The sequence below is a fragment of the Athene cunicularia genome, assembly GCF_003259725.1.
Source record: "Athene cunicularia isolate RWA chromosome 15 unlocalized genomic scaffold, athCun1 chr15_part1, whole genome shotgun sequence".
Classification (NCBI taxonomy): domain Eukaryota; kingdom Metazoa; phylum Chordata; class Aves; order Strigiformes; family Strigidae; genus Athene; species Athene cunicularia.
This window is the reverse complement of record NW_020799121.1, coordinates 203,691-217,513: the sequence shown is the minus strand read 5'-3', so window position 1 is coordinate 217,513 and position 13,823 is coordinate 203,691. Positions and strand designations below refer to the sequence as shown.

The 13,823-nt window shown below is 52.9% G+C and overlaps 1 protein-coding gene across 9 annotated transcripts in view; it reads right to left on the bottom strand.

Moving 5' to 3' along the window:
• Nucleotides 1–591: 591 nt before the first annotated feature.
• AIFM3 (apoptosis inducing factor, mitochondria associated 3) overlaps nucleotides 592–13,823 on the bottom strand; it is a 48,159-nt gene continuing 34,927 nt past the window's right edge. For 5 of the 9 annotated variants that reach the window (XM_026860091.1, XM_026860093.1, XM_026860099.1 and 2 more), the window contains 11 exons: nucleotides 12,820–12,935; nucleotides 12,400–12,471; nucleotides 12,009–12,072; nucleotides 10,983–11,059; nucleotides 10,152–10,269; nucleotides 9,051–9,149; nucleotides 8,549–8,624; nucleotides 6,660–6,719; nucleotides 3,324–3,428; nucleotides 1,904–1,924; nucleotides 592–1,267 (listed from right to left, as the gene is read on the bottom strand). In XM_026860091.1, the coding sequence (XP_026715892.1) occupies nucleotides 1,228–1,267; nucleotides 1,904–1,924; nucleotides 3,324–3,428; nucleotides 6,660–6,719; nucleotides 8,549–8,624; nucleotides 9,051–9,149; nucleotides 10,152–10,269; nucleotides 10,983–11,059; nucleotides 12,009–12,072; nucleotides 12,400–12,471; nucleotides 12,820–12,935 (848 nt within the window). In that variant the 3' untranslated portion in view covers nucleotides 592–1,227. The remainder of the gene's footprint in view (nucleotides 1,268–1,903; nucleotides 1,925–3,323; nucleotides 3,429–6,659; nucleotides 6,720–8,548; nucleotides 8,625–9,050; nucleotides 9,150–10,151; nucleotides 10,270–10,982; nucleotides 11,060–12,008; nucleotides 12,073–12,399; nucleotides 12,472–12,819; nucleotides 12,936–13,823) is intronic. The other 4 variants (XM_026860095.1, XM_026860097.1, XM_026860098.1 and 1 more) reach the window with 4 other exon arrangements.

Below are 13,823 nucleotides of genomic sequence, written 5' to 3'. Positions count from 1 at the left end.
CTGGGGGAGCACATGGGGGTGAGAGCTGCCAGTCTCACTCAGTGTGGAAGATGTGCCAGAGCCCAGGGGAAAACCACAGAGCTGCAGGGGGTGTCACCGTGTGGTGCCCCAGTGTCCCCAGGCACCTCCAGACGGGTCCTCTGGGGACCTGCTGAAGCAGACTCTGACCATCCCACTAGCCAGACACAGGCTGCAAAGCCACCTCTCGCCCCTGAGCATGTCGAGCTGGGGAAGCAGCAGTTGCCTCCACCTGGGCAGCATGCACGGCCCCAGCCCCTCTGCAAGGGCCCTGCCTGGGGCAGAAGGAGCTGAGCAGCCTTGGCCACCTCTGCCCTCATAGAAAGCCCTCGCCCATGCTGCAGTGGGGATAGGGACATCAACATTTGCCTTTTGGGACCTAAGATGAGACTGGTGAGTTCACGTTCCCTTGTGGATCCAGCAGATATGTAATGGGGTTCAAAAAGCAGACCCCGTTCATCGCCGTGTGCGTGTGCTGGAGCATGCACATCCCTGCCTACCATCCCCTCTGGTCACACCACCTGGGAAAAACCTTGCAGGGAAACCAGAAGAGACCAGCTGAAGACATGACAGATGACTGGTGATGTTTCTACACAGCACAGATCAGGAAGTCTGGAAATAAATACAGGTGAGCTGGATGCAAGTGGGAAGCCTCCACACAAGAGGTGCTTGCACCACCCAGCAGCTCCGCAGGGTGGGTGGGCATGGGGAGAGCTGTGGCAAGCGCTGCAGTCATGTGGCAAGGGAGCAGATGTCAGGCTCTGCGGGAAAGCGCATCAGAGCGCTGCTGGAGCAAAGAGGTTTTGGGAAGGGGCAACATGCCTGAAAGCACAGGGAGCAATAAAAGGCACTCGCACTGTTTACAGGGGTGAGGGATGTGCTTGGGGCAGACCTGCCTGGGGACCCCCTGGCCCGTTGGCAGCATCCTCAGCCACACAGCGCCCATGGCAGTGCCAAACCCTGCGCTCTGGGGGCTGCTTTTCCAGTGTTCCATGGGAATTGAAACAGCAGAGCCCCAGCCTGGTAGGCACTGGGGCAGAGGAGCTGGTGGTGGTCTGCTGGGAAGGTAAGTGCGCAGTGACAGGCGCTGGGTGCATCCAAGTCTCAAAGGGAAATGACTCAGCTGTGGCATTCCCCCTTGTCCGTGGAGCTGCCATCCCGTCTCCCCACGGCAAGTGCAGCATCAGGAGGGCGCAGCTGCCAGCAGCGTTAGGAGCCTTTCCCAGTTAGCCAGGACATATCTCCAGTCCTAAGAAAAAGAAAAAAAACCAGCAGCGCTGTGAGATGACTTCCAGCATCCACATGTGCAAGCAAATGTGCTTGGGGTGCCTGGGCACTGCCCAGGTTGTCGGTCATCTGTCCCCACCCTGGCACCACCAGTGCTGCTCGGCGCAGAGGCACAACCAGCCCGGGCAAGATGGCAGCACCCTGTCCTCACACGGGACCTGAGCCCTCACTCACATGTCACTAAAACCATCCAAACACTCGTTTGCAGGTCCTCAGTTCCACTTAAAACTGAGTTCAACTATTTTTTTTTTAACTATAAACACGGCCTTCTGTCATTCAGCTGAAAATTCATGGAAAGCCACTGAATGGCAGTCACCCCCCCAGCCAAAAGGTAGCTGCCTGTTCCCAGCAGATCAGTGCACCAACACCCTGCCAAGGGGACGTAGCAGCCGTGCCCACCCAGCCCCAGCGCAGCTCCTGCCACCCCCAGCCTCACCACTCAGCCCCGCAGCATGGCACCCTGCGGGGGGTGGCTGAAAAGCAAGCATGCAGCCATAACCAGTGCCCCCACACAGGAATTAGGGACACGGCCCAAGCAGGGGGCTGGCTGTCCCTCCCCTGCCAGCCCTTCACACCCAGGACCCCAAACCAAACGTACTTGCCATGATGGACAAACAGCCTAAAAGGTGTGAAAGCAGCAGGAGACAGAGAGAAAAGACATTCAGGTTTAGGCAGTTTGGCTTCCTCCAGGCTTGCTGAGCTCCACCGTGGAGGCCAGCAGCTCCCCCCCACTGCTGGGTTGCCCATGAGATGCCACCTCCCTCTCAGCTGCAAATTAGGCAGCCAGCAACCACTTCCCAAGGTATCGGAGAGGGTGGACACAGCCCTGCCCCGGTCACTGGTGGCTGCGTGGATGCTTGACATGTTCCCCATCCCAGGGGTGCCCAGAGTGTCTGAGCTGGCTCAGGGCTGCCTGGGGACTGGGAGTGCTTCTCTCCCCAGGCTTTTGAAAAAGTCTGCTTTTATTCCAGATGTGGAAACACCCCAGGGAGAGGGACCCAGATTCCTCCCTCAGCTCTGATTCCCACTCTAAAGGCTCCTTCCCGGCTCTTGTCACCTCCCTAGTGTTTGCCTTCAACACAACATGTTCTGCACCCATGCTCTGCAGGCTCTCTTTTCTGTACAACGTTGTCCTGGTTCAGCCAGGATAGAGTAAAGTTTTTCCCAGCAGAGAGAGAGGGGGAAGGGATCTCCAGCCGGGTTATTCATACCATGCTGATGTCAGGTCCAGGGGCGGAGCCTTTTCACTTTCGCTTCTGGTGTTGGTTTTTGCCATACACGCGGCGGGTTTGCTCCTTGACCATTTAGCGGTATCTCTCTGTATATTGTTTGTCTTGTTCACTGTTATTGCTGTTTATTGTTGTTACCATTGATACTGTTGTTATTCAGATTGTTCTATCACTCTGTTATATTAAATTTCTTGTTATTTTAGCCGGGGTCTGTGTCTAACTTCCAGCCCAACTGGCGTGGGTGGGGGAGGGGCAACAGCCACGTGCTCTCTCATCCCGGCAAGAATTAAACCTTGCACAAACGTCTTAAAAACAAAGTGAAGGGAGAAAAATGCACTTTGCCTACAATCTACACCCCAACGAACTGGAGGCTGAGACACCTGGCACCATAAGCTCTGCGGGTTATGCTCTTGCAGAGTGTTGGGCACAGGCTGCACACCCAGCCCCTCCCTGCGGGTCCCCTCGACTGACTGGGTGCCCAGGGGCACCCCAGCGTCAGGCAGTGACACCTTGGTGATGTGCCAGCTGTCCCATCACATGTGTAAGGATTTGGGTCCTGGTGTTAAAGACAAACCCCCTGTGTGCAGGATGCCAGACCTGGAGGCAGCTGAGAGGTTGGAGTGAGTGGGACAGGAAGGAAGATGCAAGATTACAGGGTGGGGAGCAGTGGAAAAGAGCTGCCCAGTGCCTGTTGGGGTCCTGCCTTGGGATGCTCACCCCTGCCCTGCACCCCACGGCTATGCTCGGCCCCTGCCCTGGCACTGCTGGTTCTGCAGCATGTCTACTTACTCCACATCACGCTTTCGGATGGTCCTGCCGGCAGCCAGGACCTCAGCCACCTTGGACACGATAGGGTCATAGTTCATGCTGGCTACGGCCATCACCTCGTCGCTCCTAGGGCCAGACAGAGCAGAGCAGTTAGGGCAGCCCAGGGTGGCCATGACCCCATCACCTCAAAAACAACATGCTGGAGAGAAGCAGGAAGCAAAGAAAGAGAAAGACCCACTCCAGGGTCAGAACGCATCCCAAGGCGTGAGCACCACGGGGACTGTGATAGCAGTGGGGGACAAGGGACAGGAAAGGGCTCAGAGCTGGCACTGCAGGCTGGTCCCTCTCTGGTCTCACTGGTGCCCACATGCTGGCATGGTGAGTGTCACTAGGGTGCCCAGGGGACAGAGACAGCTCTGGGCACCCTGGCATCTGTGGGAAAACGCCAGCAAAGATAGATCTGATGGTGGATAAAACCCTCGCTATCAGCAAGGATGCCCAGTGGCTGCGGCCCTGCGGGTGGGCGATCCATGCTTTGCTGCCTGTACCACAGGAGCGGAGAAGCGGGCGGTCAGGATTCCCCTGCGGGATGCTCGGTTGTGCCACTCCACATCCCCTTCCTGACCCCCACCTCTGAGCTGCTCCACAGGCGTGCTCCTCCCAAAGCACTGGGACAACTGGAGTGTCTGACGCCAGGGTCCCACCAGCCCTAGTGAGGAAACTCCTGCCTATATGGGGTGTTCAGCAGCACTCCCAGTATGGCTGACCATTACCCACCAGGACATCAGTGCTGGTGGCACAATGCCACCTCAAAGGCTGAATGGGAAACAAATGAAGCAGAAGGGAAGATGATGTAAAAATGCTGGGGGAACTTTGGCTAAAGGTCACAAGGCAAACAAAAAGGGTTCTTCTGTTTTGAGGCTTGAAAAGATCAACCTGAGCATGTCTTCAAAGACAGAACCCAGGAGATGACTCATAAATAGAAAACTGAATGGGGAAAAAATGTAAAGATCAGAGAAGGTGCATGGGTAAAATATTAAACATTGGTGATAATGTTGGGTAAGTTGAAGAGTAGAAGCACCCAACAAATCAAGATCTGCTCTTCAATCCACTGCCAAAGAACTCCATGACCAAGAGCAAAGAACAGCCAGGAAGGAAAGGGGGAAACATGTACTTTATTCCTGAGAGGAGGAGAGCAGAAGCCATGCTTCATCTCTGTGGAGCCATGGGAGCTGCAGCAACCTCTCCCAGCTGTCCCACAAAGCCATGGGGTAGCTCCATCACAGAAGACTATTGCAAAAGGCTCTGATTCCTAAATAAGCTCACTACAAATAAGGGAGAGCCAGTCAGAAATGGAGCAGTGGACTGACTTCCCTGTCCTTTGGGTGAGCACGGGTGTGCAGAGCAGACCAGGGACCCAGAATGTTCTCTGGAGCCACTGGAGCTTGTCCACAGCTTAGTCCATGCCAGCCAGACCCAGAGAGGGACCAACACCAGCCAGGCTCCAGCACAGGGTGCTGCTCCTCAGGAATGGCTACAGGAAGGGGGAGCTGCTGCACTGCCAGGAGCTCTAGGACAAGACTTGGATGCCATCAGAAATCCAATCTCAAGCATCCTTAACTCGCTGCAGAGATGTGTACCTACAGCAGAGGGGACTTCTGAACCAGCAGATGAGGTGAGAATAAGGAGTAACCGACAGATGTTGACAACAAATACATTCACACTGGAAAACAGGTGTCCGTGGCAGGCAGTGAGGGTAATTAACCACACAAGAAGATTACAAAGCACGTGTGTGTTCAGCTGAACTGCCTGCTGGGCTGTCACGTTCAAGGACTGCTGCTGTGATTTAGAAGAGCTTTTTACTTTCTGAGCCTGCATCTTCTCTGTTGTGATGCTTGACGTCCCACCTGATGTAAGGAGTTCCTCCACTCTTCCCAGGACAGGACCCCATTCTCTAGGGGTGTAACTCCAATTGTATGTGCAGGGACTCATGAGTCTTCTTTACAGGATTTCCTTCCAAGACTCTTGCAGCAGTACCTGATGACACAGCAGGGCAGATTGCCTCCCAGGTCCAGAAACACAAACTGCCAATGAGAACCCCATCCCACCATGAACCACATCCCAGGGAGGCCCTACAGGTAGTTGTTTCCATCACACAGGGCCTTGGCTACTTCACCATCACTTGATGTCTCCAGCACACAACGGGGGCTGAGGCTTCAGGACTCCTGGGAGGCTCTGCACAACCTTCACATCATACCACACAGTCTTGAAGTTCAATAATTTCCTCTACATTTAGTTTCCTGAGCACAGGCAGCTCCCAGTTGGGAAACACAAAGTGGTTGGAGAGACCTATCCATCAAAACCAGGGGGAGATGTGCTGTTCCAAGGGAATGAATAACCAAAAGCATGCAAGAGAAAGGAAAGGAAAATGTGATCCCACCAGTCACCCACCAACTCAGCCTTAAGCCCAGCCACTGCTGACACGACCACCCGGGAAGGTGGATGCAGCCCAAACATTTCCATCAGTGGGGAGCTGGTCCTTTTGTGAAATAACTCACGGGGCACTGGTGAGCTGAACATCCCCACATCAGCAGTTGCTTTTAAACATTTTGTCTAACAGATGGGGAAGCCTCTTTTTCAAAAGCTCCTCAGAGGCAGCAAGAGTGCCCTTCCTGAACCTGGGTCTTGGCATAAAGGCTGAGGGAAGATGGAGCGCTGTGGATGAGCACCATGTCTACACCATGTCCCTTCCTCTGTAGGGTTCAGTGCAACAAAAGTGGGGAACTGTGAAGACGACAACCACAGCAATTCCCTGTACCTCCCAAGATCTCCAGGGTCTCAGGGGTGGGATGACATTGGTCTGTTCTGGCTGAAGTGCTTGGTGAACACAGGGTCCCATGGGGACATCTGCAGAGCACCGTCCCATACACCTCCTGGCACAGGGCTTCACGCTGACCCCTCCACATCACACAGCCCTGAACTGGGATAAGGAAACAGCTTTCTTCTTCAAACTCTGAGGAAAAAAGAGCCTTATTGTAAAAGTCGATGATGAAGACAGGCTCCAGGAGTGGAAACCACCAGCGGTTCATGCAACAGCCAAGACAGGGCGCACTAGGAGGAGAAGAGTCCAAACCATTGGGTGAGCATGGCAGAAGGAAGCAGGAGGGGATGGTCAATCTGGGACAGAGTCCTCAGTCCAAAAGCACCAACCAGAAGAACTATCACCAAATGAGAAAAAGAGGAAGAAATGCTCCCAGTGGCCTCTCACAGATGCAGAGACGGGGGCTTGATTACAGCTGAGCAAAGCAGCAGGAGATGCACTGGTCAGCCCCCTGCCAGACAGCACTCCCCCAGTACCTCCGGCTCTCAGCGCAGGATGCCATCCTGGTACCCAGAAGCCATCTCCAGGAGCTCCTCCTGAGCAGCAGAACAACACGCGCTTAGCGGTGGCCCCCTGCTGCCTGCCTGCCCACCGAGCCCAGCTTTGCTGCGTGCCCGCAGGTCTGCTGAGCATGGAGCCGCTGCACAGAGCAGGGATTTGCACCTTGCTCAGGGCTTTCCTTTTGAACAGGCTCTACAGATGTTTAATTAAAGCAATCTGACATTTCCTTTCTAAATAGGGCTGGGATGAAGAGCTAAATGCTCTGGTATGGGAAGGAGGAAGAGGATTCAAAGAAGATTACATGCTGGAAAGAAATGTGTGCCAGTGTGGTCTGTGGATGCTCGACCCCATAATGCTGCACACAGGGGACTGCCAGTGAGGCCAGCGGACCTGAGACAGGGCAATGCCATGGCAGTGGAGTGGCTTCACAGGGGATGCAGGGGCAAAAGTACACACAACTCTGCAAATCACTGCAGCAAAACTGCCAAAAATGGGGTTTTATCTTCTGCTGGCTCACACTCACTAAGCAAACTGTGTATTTTTAAATGCTGCTTTGAGAGTTACGTAATTTAAATGCACTTCAAAACATCAAGAGGGTGGGGAGAGATAGACCCGTGGCTGTGGCTACAGAAGCGGAATGTCCCCTTGCAGCAGCTCTCCCCAGCACAGGTGGTGCCTTGCACAAACCCACCCTTTCAGGGAATTTTGGACACGGTGCTAGTGAGCTCAGAGGTACGCCCATGTGCAAAGGGCCCCTGGGTGCCAGCAGGTGCTGGAACCCCACTGCCTGCAGCAGGATTTTATCTGAGGTGCACAAGCACCAGGAGAAGGAGGGCGAGTGCCGGTGACCTGGCTGGCTGGTGTCATGGGGTGATATAGTGAGCCCTGTGCCTCTCCAAACCCGATGGAGACTGCCAGGCTCCATCCTGGAGCCATGGGGGCAAGCAGCCACCCTCGCGGAGTGGGATGCAGAGGGGAGGTCATGAGGGACATTGAGCAAGGGACAGAGGGGCAGCTAACCCTGCTGAGATGATCTCTGCAGAGCAGAGCTGGTGCCTGCCCAGAGCTGCCTCCTGATCCCTGCCTGAGCGCTGCTGCCAAGTAGTTTGATTCTGAGCCAGGCAGACCTTCACTTCCTTGGTTTCATGCTCCCCATCCTTAATATTAGAAAACACTGGAAGAAATCCCCTCCGTCTCCAGGCAGGAGGAAGCTCTGTGGTCATTGATTTCAGATTGGGATGGAACAATGGCAACAAAAGAATAAACAGCAGTAAATATTTTGGGGATAAATTCATGGTGCACAGTCTTGCCAGTCTAAACAGCCAGCATGGCTCAAGAACAGCAGAGGCTACACATCTCAGGAAAATATTCCCATGTAGGATCCCAGCCTGGGGAGAGCTGGGTTTCGCTACAGGTTTAATGAAAGCTCCTAAACTCTTCCCAACCATCACAGCTTGTTAATGGAAGAGTTTTTTGAGCTGAATGTGTCAAACCAGGAGCAGAAATGGTGATGTCTGAGCTCTCAGTCCAGCCCTGGTCACAAATCGTTAACACAGTGATGAGATGGCAATGAAATCTTTGATGGGAATTGCCAGCAACAAATTAATAGAAGCCATTATCTGCTCTCAGATACTATGTGAACAGAAAAAGTGCTTACGTCTGGCAGAGACATTAAGTCCAAAGACCAGTTTAACTTGCTTTATGCTTAGCACATCATTTTTCTAGGGCATTTTATTAATGTCTTGCAACCTTAGTGTCCAGAGAGGAACAAAACCAACTGACAGAATCTGTGACAAAAATATTTTCCAGTCTAGCGAAACAAGTTTGGGTGAATGCCTGTGTAGGAACATGCTGAAACACTTACTTGGTATAGAATGCCACAAACTTCAGCTCATCTAAATCTCCCTGAATGACAACATCATCAAATCCTTCCCCATGGCCTGGAAGGCAGAGAAGTGGATTCAGCAACAATTCTCCTGGATCGATCTCTAGCCCGTAAGACAGAGTTTCAACTCAGAGCTACAGAAATTGTGTCCCGCAGTTACCAAGAGACCAGCACCAGAAGGTGAGGGTATCAAAAAGCACCCCTTATTGTTCAGAGAAGTTCAGGGAGACTGTCTCTGTCCATGCTGGGCCATCCCTTGTGCCCTCAGCCATCCCTCTGGCCCTGCACCCCACAGCCATGATCAGACAGGTTTCAGGGGAGATACTAAACCCCTCAGGAGCCAGGAAGGGAAGCAGACCCGAAGCAGAGGTTGTCATGGAGGGTCCACAGCAAGGGAGATGGCTGCGGCTCCTCTATCCCTCTATCCTCTATCCCATCTCCACCAGCACAAACTCTACAGCAGCCCTGGGGACCCCCTTACCTGCATATCGGATGCTCTTCCCAAACATAGCAGTCCACAAATAGGGGACCGTGCTGATCTCCATGCCGTGGGCCAGCATGTTCAGCGCGGCTATTCGGCCTGGAAGTGAGAAGCAGCAGAATAAGCGAGGAAGCTCCGTGCCGGGGCAAGCATTGTGGTCTGCCCTCAAGTTGCAGCACAGCATCGATACCTCTAGTCCCAGAGTACAGGGAAACCAAGACCTTCTGATTAGGTGGAAAAACCCAAACACAGAGCACCAAGCACCAGTGAGGAAATGCATCGTGTCATCTGAGGCTGGGCTCAGAGTCCCCCCGGCAGTGCAGCTCCTCCTGACTCGTCTCCCCCACTGGCATGAGTGATGCGCTCCTGAGCCTGTTGCAACCCAACTTCTGCAGCAGTGAGAGGGCTGAGAGCTTTCTGAGCTCCCACTGCAAATGGGGGTGGGATGGACAAACCCCCTGAGGGCATGGAGACTGTTAGGGTACAGTCCATGACACAGAGGCATGCCTGGACCAGCGTTAAGGGGGGGCTGTTGTCCAAAGGCTAACTTTGGAGACGTGGTTCCAAAACCTCTCACGCAGGGCATCGACCCAGAGGTCAACCTCCCCACGGGGTTGTGGCCTTGGAAAGCTCAAGGGCAGCGGATCACACCGGGGTTTCCAGGCTTGCTGCTGTGAAGGGAGAAAGGTCTCAGCTGTTCCTGGGCCAGCCTGGAGGTGTGGGCAGCCCAGCCGGGGATGTGAGCTCGAGCTAACATTAGGATGTGAGCTCCTAAGTGTCCTAGGGCAAGGAGATCAGGCCCCTGCAGCAACTGCAGATGTCAGGGAGGACATGGTGTGCGGGAAAGCCTGTCCCTGAGCACCTCTATGTTTGCAATGAGGCATCGTTAGGCAGCGCACATCAGGAAGGCTGACAAATGAAGGCATATTGGACAGGATAAAATATACAGGGTTCAAAATGTTTAACACAACTACCTAGTTTCCCTGTTGGCAGTTGTCTCATTCTCTTGCTAGAGGGCTTGGGAAATTCCCACGGATCTGGAAAAGGCTATTTCCATAAGAAATTTACTGTTGCAAAGAGAAGGGACTGAAAAGCACCCACCATGCATATGGGCCATCTGCCAGTGAGGGACGTTCACCTTCTTATTATTCCTCAAGGCCAGCGGGAACGTGACAGCATCACCAGCTGCAAAGACTCCAGGGATGTTGGTTTGCATCATCTGCAGGGGGAAGCAGGAGTGTGCAGTCAGTGGGGTTTGCACTTTCCTACAGAAACAGGGAACTGCTCTAGAGCTGCCACAGTCCCCATGAACACAAGGACAACCTCTGGTCAGCTGTGGGACCCCCAGGTGGGATTTGTTTTAGCGCCCTTCACTTTCAAAGCAGACCATGCAGGCAGGACCTACAGCATCCCACTGCCAGCGGGTTACTTGGTGAAAAGACACAGACTGGTATCCTGGAGCCCCTCTTAGAAGACTGAGATCTGTCAGTGCTTGCAAACAGAGCCTGGCTTATTGCACATGTGAGCAGTAAGCACAGGAGTAGGTAGCAATGAGCCCCAGCACCCCCAACTGGCTCTACCCACCAGCACCAATACCGCTCTCACTGGAGTCACTGGTGGTGAGGAGGAAAGACTGAGATCCTTTGGGATCCCTGAAAGGGTGGATCTTTCTCCAGCTCTTTAGCCTCCAAACATCCACACCATTCCAGGACAGCTCAGAGCTGGGCCCAAGCCACAGGATCCAGGGCTGGGATTTGCAAACCCCTCGCTTGCAGGGGGTTCCCAGGTACTCCAACATGATGTTCCCAGCACTTTGGCAGGTGAAATGCCCCTGCAACAGCAGTTTGGAGCCCCAGGGAAGTTCATTTTGGAGGAGAGCAGACTCAGCTCCTCCTGTTCTTCCCCCTGGCAGGAGCTGTCCCCCAGACTCACCTTGTTTACCACAATGAAGCCTTTGGAGTCGATATTGATGCCACTCTGCTTGAGAAAGCCCGTTGCTGGGACTGCGCCTGCAGGAGAAGGCAAGGGCTGCCGGTGCTGTAACCAGGCATCCCCACAGCCCCTGGGGGGCTGATCTCGAGGCCAGCAGATCTACCCCCCTGCCTGGGCAACCTGTCTGTGCCAAGGGAAAGGCAGCGGGCTACTTTGGGAGCAGGAAGCAGAGCCACATGCCTTACAGAGCCCCCACCAATCCCACTACATCACCCTCTGCACCCCTGAGGTCCCTACTGCTCTGCAAACCATCAGTGCATCACTGTAATCTGCCCACCACCTTTTTATAATGTTTGAAGATAATTTTCAATCCACTTCTCTTTATAGACATTTTGAAAAAAATATATTTAAAAGGGAGCCCTTGGGTTTCCAGACAGGGTTCCTCCACCTCCTGTACAATCTGTACCTTTCCTTCAGCTTTATTTTTTTTTTTTTTTTGTCTTTTTTTTCCTCTAGCCTTCACAAATCAGAGTAGCCAATAAAACAACAAAAGCAGAATTAAACAAATTCTGTGATTCTTCCAGTTCATAACATTTTGAAATGTTACAGAGCAAGAAAGGGAATTTTATTTCCCCCAGATATAAAGGAGAAAAATACCCTCTTCTATGGTAGTGACAGCAATTAAAATTAAAAAAAAAAAAGAAAATTCAGTTTGGGGAGGCTTTAAAAAAAACAAACAAACCTTGAGGATGAAATTGGTTTGAATAGGGTTTTTTTCTGGGAAAAACAAAACCATTACTATTTTCCAAATATATATTCAGTTGCATTTTGGGGTGGAGGCTCTAAAAAGGCCCTTTTCAGCTTTTCTACACAGACTCATGTGTGGCAGCTGAGCACATCATCGCCACCACCCCCCGCTACCTGGCCCTGGGGACCCATCACTGCCATGTCCCCTCCAGCTTCTCCTCCACTGAGCAAAGCACCACCAGCCCACCAGGCTCTGCACCCACGGCAACAGCCCCTTACCAACACCAACGACACACACATCGGCACGCAGGACCTTCCCGCTCTTCAGCACAACCTCCTTCAGCTGCATTAGACACAGTGGGACATCACAGTTATTTCAGGGACAAGCCCCCACCTCCCTGTAGCAGTAGCAAGCCAAGCTGGCAGCTTGCTTCATTTTTGACATGCAAGTTGACCATAATTCATTGTAACAGCATCAGGAAGAGGGTGGGAGCAATGAAACCACCCCGCACATCGTGCTGGAGCATGTTTGCTCCTAGGGACTAAATCCAGGAATAGGAATTTCAGAGGGTAGGAAAGAGTAGAGGGCAAAACCCCAGTGGCAAAGGGAAGGGCAGCCCTGGGGGGATGCTGTGGTGGTGCCCCCAGGGAGCCCCTGCCCACACCCTACCTTGCCCTCCTGCTCCCGCAGCTCCGACACCTCTGTCTGCATGTAGAACTTCACCCTGTTGCTCTCAAACATCTGGAGGAAGGACATGGGACAGAGCAGGGGACATCAGGATTCTGAACCAGGCCCACCCCTGGTGTCCCCCTGGCCCCCCCCACTGCCCTGCCCACCCTCTGGGCTCGCCTTGACCCCTGTTGCAAAGGGGGTCAGCACCACCTCTGACCCCAACATGCATCCAGAAGGAGGTGCTCTACAGCATGTGGACCACAAGAGGGAAGACACAGCCCGTTCTTTCTTTCTAGAGACTGTTACCATCACAGCTTAATCAATAAACATCAAATAACACATTAATTAGTGCAATAAGTGAGATAAGCAGAACCCGCTGTCACCAAAACCACCCCCCAGATGGGAAAGCGAGGTCACCTTCATGACAGCACGGCCAACCTTCTCCCCAAGGAACTTCTTGAAGGGGACTTCCTCCAGCTCCACCAGGGACACAGAGTGGGCCCTCTCCGCGAGGTAGGCGGCCACCTCCATCCCTGGGAAACAGAAGCAGGTCCGAGCGGCCGCGGGAAGCCCCCAGTGCTGGCCGCAGCGGAGGAGCAGCCCCGTTCACTCCTGGCTGGGGAGATTGGAGCTGCTCTACCGGGAGCTCTGGGGTGCCATCAGACCTGGTGGCCACAAGGGCACACACCATTTCAGGTGAGATTTATGATTTATGGCAATTTGTTCTTAGATGCAGGTTTCAAAGACTGAAGGGAGGAACTGGCCATGATGAAGTCCCAAAGTGCCCTGGGAAGCTGCAGCACTTGCAGCAACAGACCTCAGATGAGGGAAACCTTCCTCTTAGGGCTGGGACTGTCTCAGCAGTGGTAATGAGCTGAGGGCGGAAAACAGCCCTTGTGACTAGCTGTTTTCTCTGGTCAGAATGGGAGAATTTTGGTGCTGGTAATTGCATGGGAATCTTCACCAAGACATTTTCTATCTATGGGTCTTTTTTGGAAATGGATCTTTTTGATGACCAGTAGTTTACAGTTGGGTCATCTCCCCCCATGCTTTGCTGTAGGTGGGATTGATTGGACCATTAAACCAGGATTTTTTTTTTAAAAGAAGAAAAACACACACTGAACATTTTATAATAAATTCCCTTACTAATACCCATTTATGCTTAAGGTTTGCAGAACAACAATTTTGTTAGAAACACATCAAGCAAAAAGAACCAGCAAAGAAACTATAATATTTTTCCTGTGCATTTAAAAAAGAATCACCACCCTGCTAAAAAGCAAAAGAGAAATAAACCCACAGGCTTTCACCTACCAACAAGACCCTCCCAGCTGCAGCCAAATCTTGACACACCAGATTTGAAAGCACCCAAGCACCAGCACTAGACTTGCCCAGTATGCTTTTCAGACTGGGACAGCAATAAC